Source organism: Arachis hypogaea, chromosome 1, assembly GCF_003086295.3.
Source record: "Arachis hypogaea cultivar Tifrunner chromosome 1, arahy.Tifrunner.gnm2.J5K5, whole genome shotgun sequence".
Classification (NCBI taxonomy): Eukaryota; Viridiplantae; Streptophyta; class Magnoliopsida; order Fabales; family Fabaceae; genus Arachis; species Arachis hypogaea.
Genome location: NC_092036.1, coordinates 101,944,528 through 101,959,145, shown reverse-complemented (window position 1 = coordinate 101,959,145; position 14,618 = coordinate 101,944,528). Strand labels below are relative to the sequence as shown.

Sequence of the window (14,618 nt, the reverse complement as noted above, 5' to 3'; positions counted from 1 at the left end):
CGTCGCTCTGTTTCTGGTTATTGCTTCATGCTTGGAAGCTCTCTTGTCAGTTGGAAGAGTAAGAAACAAACCACTGTTGCCAAGTCCTCTGCAGAAGCTGAATATAGATCTCTTGCAGCTGCCACTTGTGAAGCTAGCTGGTTGTCTTTCTTAATGGATTTTCTTGGTTTGTCGCTTCAAAAATCTATCACCCTATTCTGTGACAACCAGTCAGCTATTCATATTGCCAACAATCCCATCTTCCATGAAAGAACCAAACACATTGAAGTAGACTGCCACATTGTTCGTGAAAAACATCTATCTGGTCTCATTCATCTTATGCCGGTTCGGTCCCAAGACCAACTTGCTGATTTTCTTACCAAAGCTCTACCACCGGGTCCCTTCTCTACTAATGTTTCCAAGCTAGGATTGTTAGATTTATACAATTCTAGCTTGCGGGAGGGTGTTACCTAGATTATTTTTTTTATTTGTATTTTTTTATATAGTAGGAGTACATAAAGAGTACATAGTATATAAGGGGTTATAACTCAAATATTTTTTAAGGGATTTTTCATTCTTTTCAAAATGAGAACAACTTATTCTTTTTCCTCTCTCAGTCCCTTCTGGCCATCAACATCACAGCTTGAATAGCTTAGGGTATGAAGTTTTCTTCAGTGTCCAAAACTAAATTTCAGGGACTAATATAGGTAATTTTAAATTTGAGTCACTGAAATAGTGAAAACTGTTGGACCACTTTAAAAATTTAATCTATATTCATATGTAAAATTTTATAGAAATCTTTGAAGAGATTAGAAGAGTTTTTTCCTAACTCTAACGAAATACTCTTAACACACATAAAGAAAAAGGCCAATTCACGAATCTAAGTGGTTATTATAACTGATGATCTCTTAAATTTCTATGGAGGGAAGCTAAGCCAACAGCAAAGATTCTTTTTGGTAGCCCAGTTTGACGTCAAGTTATGATTCACATTTTGACTAACTAGTAAGCTCATGTATGAGAATCTTAGCAATGCTTGCGTAAACCTCAAGTTGACACCCCCACTATAAAATATAGACAAGAGAAAATCACAAAAATAAGTGAGTAGTGGGTACTTTAGGCAAGTTTCTTTGGTTTCCTGAATTCGAAAGTGCTACTAACATCATCATGCATAATGATGGATATTTCTATATATTTCCAAACACAAACACCCTTTGGAGAAAGTTTGGAATTGCAATGGAGCTTCAAGCAACTAGGAAAGTGCATGGGTCCCTTTCTCTACTAATGATTGATTCATTGTATAAAAATGAACCAAGACATGGAATTTCCACCTTCATAGCACACCAACTTGTTTGATGCTTGTCTTGATGAGGTAGGTTGTAGGTAACAATACAATCGTTATTCATCTCTACATTCACGACTGAGAATGTAAGATCACATTAATTGAATTGGAACAACCCATGTTTCTTGTCACTAAAATGTGATATGACAAGCGCACTAAAAAGTATCACAACTCACAAGTATTGCTATACGAATACAACCAACATTATTTGTCTTAATGTTAAAAGAGACAAAAAAAAATTCAGTCAAACAGTCTAAATTTATTTTATTTAGTATTTATTTATTATAAAATATATTAAATAAAATTAAAAATAAAAAATTTTAACAATTTTTTACTAATATTTTTTTGTTACTAAATATTTCCATTTAACGAAAGACTTAAAATCCCTTGCTGTGACTGTTACTTTCTTTAACAGCAGTTAAAGGCAAAAGTAGTGTGTGTAGTGTTTTTAATTTTAAGTAATATTGCAAGAAATTGGCTAATATATATCCCAAAAACACATGTTAAATTTACCAATCGAAAATTTTTATAAAAAATATATAAAGTTTAAATTTCGAATGCATAACAGTTAGCTAAATCTATGTTGTAATTTCGTAATATCAAACTCCTGAAGAGGGACGATATATTTGGAAATAAATAAAATGCATAGCCTCAAAATTACAAAGGCAGACAATCTTATAACCATTGTGATAACTGATAAAACTACCTTGTCCTCAAACAACAGAGAAATATGAAAGAGATGATTATAGACAATAAACGTTGAGCACCATGAGCTTTCAATTCAAAGACATGCCCATTCACCTGATAATTTCTGAGCCGACAACCAAAATACAGTTTCATTGGGACTACTGTCGTACAATTCCTCCTCCTTTTTTCATAGGGGGGTGGGGAGAACAAAAATAAACGGACGGGCATTAAATAAGTTATGAGATGGAATTGCAGCATTTGCAAGCAAAAAAAAGAAGGCCAAGGTACCAGCAAGCTAGACCTACTTATGGATTTTGATTACATCGTCCCAACATGAGCACACATCTATAGTAGCGATCCATACCTGGCTGGATATGGAGGAAAATGTACAAGCACTCACGGCTCCTCCTCCAAGGAAATATTCGGAGGAGCCCTTTTTTTTCCTGGCACAAAAGTTCAACCACGATCCTCGATTTTTCATCGGCTACATGCAGCAACCAAGGTAACTGCTTCGTTTGCAGAATAGTTTAAGATCAAATCAAGCCAAGTACTTGAACATATTTGGATTTTCTTTGTCTCTTTCCAAGTAGTCCCGAGAAATCAAATCTTCAATCCGCTTTTTAATTGCCTTGACGTCAGGCTGCATAATTGCATTCAATATCAACAATTCAGGATTTCAAAGAGAAATACATACCAATTTGTTAGGGAAGTGTGTAGTACGAACCTTAAACATGCGACCTAACTGCTCAACACATTCCATGACTAACTGTTGGTATCCCAAAACTTTGCGACTCTTCATAATACGCACAATTGAGGCATCAATAGCATATCTTCTATCCTTGTCAACATCCTCAATTACCTTTTTCTTCTCGTCCACAGGAGGGAGAGGAATCTGCAGAAATGCATCACGGTTCAACTCAAAACCCAGTAAATTGAATAAAGATTAAGATGGCCAAAGAAATAGAAAAGACTAGACATTGGAAATTTTTTTAAAGAAAATTCTACCTTGATCCTCCTCATTTTGTCGGTAAATTTTGAATTGAATTCAAATTCATCTGTAGAAGATATCATTTTTGTGTTTGGTTCTTTGTTAAGAATCTTGTACTTTGCACATGACATAGAGTGAAGCAGTCTAGAAACATCATCATCTGATAGGTTTAACTGAGTCATGATCTCCGAATAACTGAGTCTATCCGAGGAATTGAAAAGAAGCAATGCTGAAGCCTATTAAAAGAAGAGACAACATTGATCAGGAAAAAGAAATCCAATACTACATTGTCAAGATCCAAAAAGTGAAACAATGAACCCGTGAGGGGAAAATGGTATTCTTTTACAGATAAGAAGCATGTGATAAGTAATTAACCTGGTAGGTTGTAACAATCAGCTCCACAGTTTTTGGTTCAAATTTCCCACTTATATTACAGGTACCCAAGGAGTAAATCCATGTAAGCTTTCTGTGCTTTGTTTTAGTTTGATAAAATTCCTTGAAAACTTCAACGCACCTGATCTAAAAATATTAAGAGAGGGCAGCTGTTACTTGTAGACCAAAATCTACTTAATCCAAGTGTACCAAGTATTAGGCACCATGTTACATAGGATGCTTATATGAAGAATACGCAGATTACCATTTCCGCTGGAAGATTGAGATCAAAAGATTTGTAACTGGGCCAGAAGCCAGTAGTCAGAACTGTAACTGTCAAGTCTATTCCAGGGTCTGCATTAGGATTATTGCTTAAATACTCCTCAAAGCTAGTTTGATTCTCCTTTGCCAGTGTCAAGTCTGTAACCTGGAGGGAGCAAAAAGCAACAAAATTTTTAGTTGACCAGCCAAAAAGAGATGAACATGGTATAGGTAAAGAACCTACCATTCCTTCCATCTTTGATGTAAACTGTCCACCACATTGTTGCTTCAATTTTGTCAAAATACTTCTCTCATGATCATCGTTGGCACTCTTGTCAAAAAGAAGTCTTCGAGCAAGCTTCTTCCTGAAAGCAGGCAATTATAATGAAACAATTGCTGAAGAAGAGCCACATCAGCCCAAATAATTAACAACTAATTTTCTTCCTAATTATTTCTTTTACCTATAAAATTCAGCAAACAAATCTTTGTCGCTAATGTAGGCAAGTAGCTTGACCACCTGCAAATCGATTAAAACAGGTTGCAAATACAGATGTCAAAACCAAACACATTTAAGTTAATACAAGTATATGGAACATCAAGAATGACACAAACCTTTTCCAGAGTTTCTTCAATTGCTTCGTCACTCAATTTTTCACTGCCACCTTTCTTAAGAATGTTGTCACAGAATGTGGCAAGCAGTTCAGCGCTGGAGCTCCCAGCAACACCTTTATTGCAAAAGACCTCAAAAGCCTCCTTGAGAGCCTATATTTTAAAACTTTCAGATTTATATGCACATATCAATCCAGCATAACAATTGTAAAATCAATCTGTGATCAGTACCTTGTGGAAAAGAGTATGATTCTGGAAACAGTCATTTACATATGCGAGGTACTTGTCGTGCAGCTCAATCACTTTCCGAACAAAAACCTGAAGAATGAGACCGGGTTCAGTTTCCACAAAAGAAAAAATTGCAATTATATTCATAAATTCAAATTTTTTAGACAAACCTGCTCCTGCAGACCAACGATATCCTTTTTATCTGCCTGTAGAGATTTGCATTTAAACAGATAACAAGTCAGTAATGAATACAAATTGTTCAAAAAGTTGCCGCACGGCAGTAATATTCCATGTAAAATGAGGCAATGGATAAATCAAATTTTCAGGAAAGTAACTTTAAAATTGCATCCTACAACCTAATGTAAACCCAGTGTTGAAAATAATCAGTTCATCTTTCATTTTTTAACAAGAGTCAACAATGGACAAAAAACTTTGAACAGACACTTCAATAACAAGGTCATGCATCAAAGCTAATCATACTAATGCATAATAGCCTTCAATGGTTGGAGCAATAGACAAAATAAACTCAACCAGTAAAAAGCAAAACCAAAATATAACAAGTTCAGTAACAGACCCTTTTGGTACTAGCTGCATCTTCAGCCTGCTTAACCAATACCATACCCTCAGTGGTAACATGCTGGAAAGATTAACAGAAAAAGCATTATAAGCAAGTTAGCAAGAAAAGCCCAATTTTTATTTTACATATGGAGAAAAAGAAGGAATAGCATAGTGATAGGTTCACTACCACCAACCTGCTTAAATATACTGGAAACAGGATCTAAGCCTTTAGGTATTTTAGAAAATAGCCTGAACATCCGTGACAGATCTTCAACCTACACATTTAAAGAAAAATATGAAAACAATATACTCACAGATTAAAGTATTAAAAGAAAAATTGTAACCATAAAAAGCAAAAAGAATTCATGAGTACCTTGTCATCTCTAAGCAAAGCATGACATCCAGAGTGCTCTTTCTCGAGGAGTTGGTTTGCGTACACAGATAACAGCTCATGTTGAACTTTCTAGAAAGATATTCCAAGAAGGAAAAAATAAAAACAAGAGAAATGTTCCGAAACTACAATAAGTGGATTTTTTGTTATCCTTTTGCCAGCATAACAAATAATATTTTAAGAAAAGGATAAATATGGTCCACTTCTTAAAATGGGAAGCGGATATGAAGGTTTTATAACTTAAAAGGGAAAATGCACAAACAGAAAAATTTCGGGGATGAATAATTATTTTTGTCACCGCCCCGCTCTTTTTTTTTTTTTTAGTTGCCTGGCAATACTACACTCAACATGGGTGAAGACCACATTGCTGAAATAGCATGAAAAAAGTCGAGAATAAACCTCTAACAACTTTGGCTCGCTACTGGAGTGCAAATAATGAGCAACCCTATCTTTCTCCCGTTTTAAGCACTCCTCAGCCTGTTATAAAACACATAACATCAAATACAGGTCAGGCAGTAACGTAAATGAGAAACCATGTTACTGCAAGGACAACTGAGAAACCACACCTTGAGCATGTAATCAGGACAAGAATCTTCTAGGATCCAATTAGAAGCCTTCCGAGAGTAATAAGCAGAAGTGTCCTTAAGCATTGCAGTTTCAAAATCATTCTCATAGTGATCCATTTGCCCCATCCCAATTTCAACAAATATATCTAATACATTCTTTAATAAAGCCCGATCAATCTGCTCTCCTTCACGTTCTTGATCAATCTTTAAAACAGATAAGGGTTAGTTATCTAAATTTGTAAGCACTGAAAATCTAGCATAACAAGGAAGAAAAACCTACAAGAGAAATAACTGCATCTCTAACTTTCCCATTTAGCTCCTTGTAAACCTGTAAATAATAAACACACAATTTATTACTTTAGGCAAAAAATGGAATGGCAATAATAGGAAAAACGTCTAATATATAGTAGCACCACAGAACTTGTCTATATTGGTAACATGGAGAAGAGTAGCTAATTGAAAGAATTAACATAACACTATGTAAGGTTCGTCGTAACATTACCAAATCACGGAAGCAAGTTAAGCCAACTTCATTAAGGGGTGGGAGTGACCTCCGGGCAATAAAGTAGCGATCCAAATAATGAAAGAAACGAGAAAGCCACCTAACCATAATTTTATGGTTTGCCCACCTCTTTACAAGTTCTCTCAACATAAATTCATCATGCTTCTCTCTCAAAGAAGGTAATACCTGAACCAATGTGGAAAGAAGTAGCTTAATTGAAGAGAAGCACGGAAAAAAATATTAATACAAGATACAACCATCATAAGTATTGAAATCGTGTGGACATATTTATAGTTGAAATGTACAAGATGAGTCAGGTTTTATACCCCAACTATCAAAAAAGGAAACTTAATCACTATAAATCATATCACCTATCTTGAGAAACCCCATCCATAAAAAAAGATTAGTAGGTTATACAACAAAAAAGAAATCCAGCTTTGAGAAACCTGTCAGCAGTATTGGTCATGAGTTGCAAAATAAATTGAAAGAAGGCACTCATTATTGGCGATGGACAGCTAAAGATGATGCAATCATAGGCCAAATAAGCCGCATCTTTCTTTTCTTTTATGGGTTATTTCTTAGAAACCAATACCAACAGGTTCCAGTGTGGGCATCACACCCCCCTACCACATATACACACCCATCTTGGTTACGAGAGAATGAACTAATTGTAATTTTCTTTACACCTGCCTCAAGAAGAACAAGTAAATCGATCTCTTGTTCAGTTTATGAAATTTTAAGACCTTAGCATTTACCTTATAATAAGTTACGTGGATAAGTTACCCTAGTTACCAATTACGGACCTTACGTTCCTCGTTCCTCTCATTGATCAAACAAAACAAGAGGTAGGCAAAAATTCTTTTTCCAGTCCATCTCTTTGGTTCCTATCAATCTTTTTAATATGTGAAATTTAAGCATTAACTTCATTCCATGTATTTCCTTCTTCACAATGCTTTCACTCATCTCTCTAGCCTAGTATATATCATCCTCTGTATTTGCCCACTGCCGCATCACTGCTGCTACCCACCACTTGTTCTTGGGCAAGATACGTGAGCAGATGCCACTCAACGGCATCCTCTCACTCTCAGCTTATTACCCTCCATTATCTGGCTATAATATGTGATTTGCATTGTGGATGCTGTGGCCAAAGCAGCCTCGCCAACATTTGCTTCCTAGAATCAATAACAATGACCAAACCACTTATCTTAGAGCTACCATGAGACCTATGTCTACATGATACAAATTCTCCATCAGTCCCTAGAGCTTTAGACAGAGACTAAACCATTCAAATTACGCTTATGCTCGCGACCAATGCCAATATACAGCACCTAACCCTAATAAGCAATCAATGATGACCAACCGGAAACAATCTCAAATGACAATGTTATACAGTTATACTCACCGTTGATTGGATGTACTCTTCAAATGCCTCCTTGTACTTGTCATAGAGTTGTTGGGAATAGTCATGAGGAGGCTTTTGGGTGCACATGTTATAGATGGTTCTGCATATCATTATACAAGAATGGAAAAAAAAATAAGTGTCCAAAAGGAAATAAATACACAGAGCCAAATCAACCATGGATGAAATTGAAAAAAAATTAAAAAATTAAAAAAGGCAAAAGATATGCATAAAGAAGAGGGAATGGATGGTTTACGTGTAAAGCATCATGTAGTCCTCGGAGCTGAACTGAGGTTCAGGCAAGCCTTCTAGAATGTTCTTGAGCTTGGTGATGCCCTTCTGCATGAAATCCCATCCCTGCTCCAGGTCGATGGTCTTCCGCTCACTCATCGACATGATGATGAAGATGGCAAGCTTCGAATTTGAAACAAAACCTGAAAACAACAAATGGCGAGGGCAATTGTGCAATGAAATTCCATTCGGTAGAAAATTAGAAATCGGGGAAGGTTGATGCAATCGTGCCATCGGGAGCATGAGAGAAAGAGCAAACCTTGATATGAATCGAAGGGAAACCCTAGGAATCGATGAGAAGGGGGAAAAGGGAGATGATGATGATGATGATGATGATGATGAAGGTGAAGATGACGGAAGAAGATGAAGGAAGAGGAGATTAACTCCGACAGGGCATTGATGAGAAAAATTAACGGAACGGAGCACACTCTCTCGCCCACAATTAACTTATAATTTCTGCTATATTTATACAACTTATAAATATAAATAATAGATAATAAATAATCGTAATCTATTTAGACCTCGATATGAATAAGATTTGATATCAATTAAGATTGGATATATAGAAATCATAGAATCCGTTTTATATGTGTTATTTAATTTTACTCAAACTTATCTTCTTGACTATAAATAAGTCAGGTGTTTACTAACAGGCTACGAATCACCACGAACATTTTGTTAAATTGTTTGTGTCAAATATATTTTGAATATAATATTTGTCCACATTCGATGAATTTACGTATTACGATATTTAATTCTGTCTTAACAAAAAATTAAAAAAACAAATAAATTTAGATATATTTAAATATTATTATGTATCAACGTGTTTAATTTTATCTTTAATATATATTTTTAAATTAAATTTTGAAAATAGTATATATTATTATTTATTAAAATAAAAATATTTTAAAATTTTTATATAATTAAAATAAAATATTAAAAAATTAATTTATACTTTATATATATATATATATATATACGTGTTTCGATTTTCGTATCATGTAGTGTTTGATGTATCAGCGTCTATCTATCATAGCTAATAGGGATATTTAAATTCAAATTGATTTAAATTAAATCGTTCATTCAATTCAATTCACATTGAAAATCAATTAAAACCTTATTAATTTGAATTTAATTAGATTTTGTTTTTTTGTAAATCGCATGAATCAGATCGGATTTCGAATTTACTTTTAAAAACCAATCTAATCCAATTCAAATTGCACAATGTATTATAATATTATTATTTTATTATTATATTTATAATTTTACTTATAATATGTTTAATTTGTTACATATTTTTATATTATTCATATATTATTTTTATTTAATAAATATTTTATGTTCAAAATAAGATTTATTTATTTATTTTAACTAACCTATCATTTTATTTCTGTTTTTATGTTATTGTTGATTTTTCAAAATATTGTTAAGACTTGTTATGTCATGACCAGTTATTTAAAATTTGATATTTAGACTTATTATGTATATTTAACTTTCGTAATTTACAAAATCGCAAATTCAATCTAATTCATCTGCTTAAAATTTGATCGGATTCTTTTTAAAAAATCATCCAATCCAAACTGTATCACAAGTAAAATTAGTGTTCGGATTAAATAATGTTTTCATTGTTTTGACTCAAAATCAATCCAAATCGTACCGCAAACATTTCTAGATACTAATGAGATTCAAGCAAATATCACGTATGTATATTAAAATTAGTTATCAAATTTAATTATTATTATAAAATATATTTTAAAATATTAGAATATATATTAAAAATATATTAAGTTATAGATGTATTTATACATACATAAATATATTATATTGATAGTTGATATATTTTTAAATGATATTTTAATAGTAAATTTTGTTTGTATATTTTATTTTTTTATCTATTTTATTATGTTCATTCATAGTAGTTGTACACTAAAAATTAGTTATTAAATTAGTAATTATATAGAATATATATTGAAATATAAAATATATATTAAAAATAAATTAAAATGATATATATTGATATATAAATATATAATGAATGATTTAGTATTTGATTTTTTGTGTGATATAGTATTTATATACTCTATTAATGTTGGTTATAGTATTTTACATAATTATTGAATGACAATTTTATTCAAGTTAATATATTTTTAAATATTGATTTAAAGATTAACCTAATAATAATTTTTTACTGCATTATTGTCTTAAAAATAAAAAAATATTTTGTTTTCAATTAATTGCATTGGATTTGGATTTGACCAAGAGATTTGTTAAATGGTAAGGGTGAGACCGTGAGAGACTAATTTGGAAGAAAACAATCTTTCAAAATAGCAATCTAAATAAATAATCTGAATGTCTTCTAATCTTGCTAAATAATTAATTTTTTATAAAAAATATAATATATATATATATATATATATATATATATATATAAAACCAGTCATTATATACTTATATATAAATATATATTATTTAATTCAATTTTATTATATATATTATATTTTATTATATATTTTATATAAATAATTAATTTAATAATTGATTATATATATATAACATAATTGGTAAAAATTGTAACCGTAAAAAAAATAATAAAGTGAAATATAAAACCTTAAAATTAAATGAAAAGTGGGCAAAATACTTTACTTTTAAACCAAAATTTAAATAATCATGCATACGGGAAAAAATAAATTAATTAGTTAGTTACTTAATGGGATAGATTTGGTCCTAGTGCATCAAAATTTGAATTTATTAAAAAAAATATTAAATAATTAATTTAAACTACGATAATATTAAAAAGATAAAAAAATTAAAATTTATTTTATTTAATATTTATTAATTATTAAGATAAAATTTAACTAATTTTAATTAAATTTTTGTAGTTACTAAATATTTTGGTTTGAATTAAAGTATACAACAATTTATTAACTAATAATAAACGTTAACTCTTAAATGAGTTGAGATTTACTCGACACACTCTCATGGCACAGGATTCAGTGGTCCAAGAACCTTTGGACCACTTAGTGATCTAAATAGAAAATATGTTTTTAGAGTTTTTTTATCAATTGTTACGTAGTTCTTGAACTAATTTTAATTACAAATCAACTCCATATATTTTATTTAATTATAAAAATAGTTTTTTATTTTATAAATTATTATTTTATCAATTATCAATTATATTTATTAACAATCAAATACAAAAATAACAACCAATTATATTCTCCATTCATCCTAATAATTCCAATTGATTAAAAAATTAACTTTGATCTCGTTACGTTCGTCCATGGCTTCCAAATCGTGTTTCCTTGAAATTCAATCGATTAGTTTTTCAAAACAATCGATTGAATGATAACTCAATCGATTGGTTTACACTATATCACAAAACAATCGATTGAAAGTTGTAAGGTAGAATGGTAAAAAGCTTATACCAATCGATTGTTTATACTTTCCAATCGAATGAATGCCTCAAAACAATCGATTGTTGTTGTTACTCAATCGATTGAATTCACGAAAATAACATGGATTTGCCAAATACAATCGATTGGAAAGTGATGACATTGAAGTTTTAGCCAAATTCAATCGATTGGTATTGTAATCCAATCGATTGGAAGGTGATGAAGTTGAATGTTTTGCCAATTTCAATCGATTGGTAATGGTACATAAAATTTATAAAACGTCAATGATATTTTCTTTTAAATTAATTTATAAAAATTTTTAGATTTGTATCGTATGAAAAGTAAAAAAAAATTATAGTAGAGTAAAACTTAGCTGAAACCAAATAACATAGTGTAACACACATCTTTGATCAATATTAAAAAAAAATTAGCCTAATTATGTACATAAAATCTTAAAAAATACAGTTCTATCTTTTTTAATTAAGTTAGCTTTAAAATACCAATAATGCTTTTTTATGTGCTGCTTTTAATCTAAAATCTTAGAAAAAAATTGATTTAAAATATTATAATGTTATTATATTAGCACAACACTTTATTTTTGTATGATAAATATAAGTACATTTTTATATAAAGTATTTAAAGTATATAAAAATGTACTCCTATTATAAAAAAACATTTAAAAAGTCATTAAATTTTTATATGTTATTAAAATTTAATAAATACAACTACATTTTTATATGTTATTTTTAATTCAATGTACTAATAGGAGTTAAAATTAATTTATATTTAATAATTTTATACTAAAATTAATTTACTATAATTTTGTTTTATACTTCTTTTAGTATATTTTTTTATATTATATAATATTTTTTCTAGTATCTTATTGTACAATGTGTAATTCGAATTACCATTTGATTCGAAATGTGAGTAATTCGAATCAATTTGATTCGAACTTCCTCTACTCACGTGTTCCTACTAATTCGAATTGATACAATTACTTGTATGCAATGGTTGGGAATAATTGGAGCTGTATTGATTCGAATTATTAAGGAATGTAATTCGAATAAAGTTGTTTCAAATTACATTAAAGTGTGCTTTGGTGAATTCTTGTATCAGATTCTTGTTTGGCTTATATGCGTAATAAACTTCTCTCCTTGGCTTAAATACATTTTTTACCCTCAGTTTTATATTAACTCTAAATATATTAAAAGAATTTACTCAATATATTCTAACATTTAACTAATTGCAAACACTTATCCCAAAACATATTTACAAAAATTAGAGCACTGGTTACTAATATTTTAACAAAACTAAATTTGTGCATAACACAAATAAATAAATTAAACATACTTACTACTTGATACGCTGCTACCTTATCAATATCATATACTTTTTGTATTTTTTACTTTGCCTTACTTGAATAAAAGCAAAAGGTACTATTGATCGGCAAAATTAATTTTATAAATTACCAATCTATAAATTAATTTTATGTACTATTATCAATCGATTGAAATTGGCAAAACATTCAACTTCATCACCTTCTATTGGATTATATTACCAATCGATTGAATTTGGCTAAAACTTCAATGTTATCACTTTCCAATCGATTGTATTTGGCAAATCCATGTTATTTTCGTGAATTCAATCGATTGTTTTGAGGCATTTATTCGATTGGAAAGTATAAACAATCGATTAGTATAAGCTTTTTACCATTCTATCTTACAACTTTCAATCGATTGTTTTGTGATATAGTGTAAACCAATCGATTGAGTTATCATTCAATCGATTGTTTTGAAAAACCAATCGATTGAATTTTAGGGAAACACGATTTGGAAGTCATGGACGAACGTAACGAGATCAAAGTTAATTTTTTAATCAATTGGAATTATTAGGATGAATGGAGGATATAATTGGTTGTTATTTTTGTATTTGATTGTTAATAAATATAATAGATAATTGATAAAATAATAATTTATAAAATAAAAAACTATTTTTATAATTAAATAAAATATATGGAGTTGATTTGTAATTAAAATTAGTTCAAAGACTACGTAACAATTGATAAAAAACTCTAAAAACATGTTTTCTACTTGGACCACTAAGTGGTCCAAAGGTTCCTGAACCACCGAATCCTGTGCCCACTCTCATTAGTTACCACAACCCTACCATTGCCACCTCTCTCACCTATGACCACCACCATCAATATCGACGGCAACAACCATCGCTCCTTTCCTCTCACTCTATGCCTGCTACCCCGACACTTGTACCGTTATTGTTGTTGTTTTTGTTTTTCTTTGTCTTTGCCACCTCTTTCACCCTCGTCAATGCACACCACTTCTGTTGCATTACTATCTCCGTCTTTTCTCTTGTTCTCCTACAATTTCAACCAACACTTAAATTCCAATACACACCGTTTTAAGATAAAATTAAAATTTATTTAAAATATAAGAATAAAACTAAATTAAATTACGCTTGTTTCAGAAATATAAATAAATCAAATAAAAAAAATAAATACATATTTTTATTTTTTAGAATAATCTTTCACCCTAAAAAAAGGAAATAAAAGGGGCTCAAGCTCAAACATATCACATTATAGGACAAAATATCCTAATCGTTTGAATATATATATATATATATATATATATATATATATATATATATATATATATATATATATATTATTTATATAAAAATTGATACATATACTTTTTTACAATTAAAGATTGACATCTTATATATCATTCTATTATTATATAAACTTTTTTTTTAGGTTATAAATTTTATAAACTTTTTTTTTCTATTGTATGTCTATATTTAATAATCTTCACTAATATTATCATCTAATTAATATATATTAAGAGTATATATTTAAATAGATCCTGAAAAATTTTGCATTGAATATTTTTATTTTCAAAAAAATTTGACTACATTAAAATACTGAACTTTATAAAAACAATTATTCTTTACACTTACCATAGAAGTCTATACAAGTTATTTTCCTCTAAATTACTATCATGCACACGTCTTACCCACGCACATTTCACGCGCCTCTTAAT

At 30.1% G+C, this 14,618-nt stretch overlaps 1 protein-coding gene across 1 annotated transcript; it reads right to left on the bottom strand.

Moving 5' to 3' along the window:
• Window positions 1–1,975: 1,975 nt before the first annotated feature.
• On the bottom strand, window positions 1,976–8,879 carry LOC112704142 (cullin-1). Its single transcript, XM_025755676.3, has 20 exons — window positions 8,430–8,879; window positions 8,136–8,313; window positions 7,883–7,982; window positions 6,481–6,666; window positions 6,259–6,306; window positions 5,979–6,182; window positions 5,812–5,889; window positions 5,395–5,484; window positions 5,216–5,296; window positions 5,038–5,100; window positions 4,634–4,669; window positions 4,467–4,553; window positions 4,239–4,388; window positions 4,088–4,143; window positions 3,871–3,991; window positions 3,631–3,792; window positions 3,369–3,512; window positions 3,011–3,229; window positions 2,730–2,897; window positions 1,976–2,645 (listed from the first exon to the last, which is right to left on the bottom strand). The coding sequence occupies exons 2-20, from the start codon at window positions 8,273–8,275 to the stop codon at window positions 2,544–2,546; spliced, it is 2,235 nt and encodes a 744-aa protein (XP_025611461.1). The 5' UTR covers window positions 8,276–8,313; window positions 8,430–8,879; the 3' UTR covers window positions 1,976–2,543.
• Window positions 8,880–14,618: the final 5,739 nt, after the last annotated feature.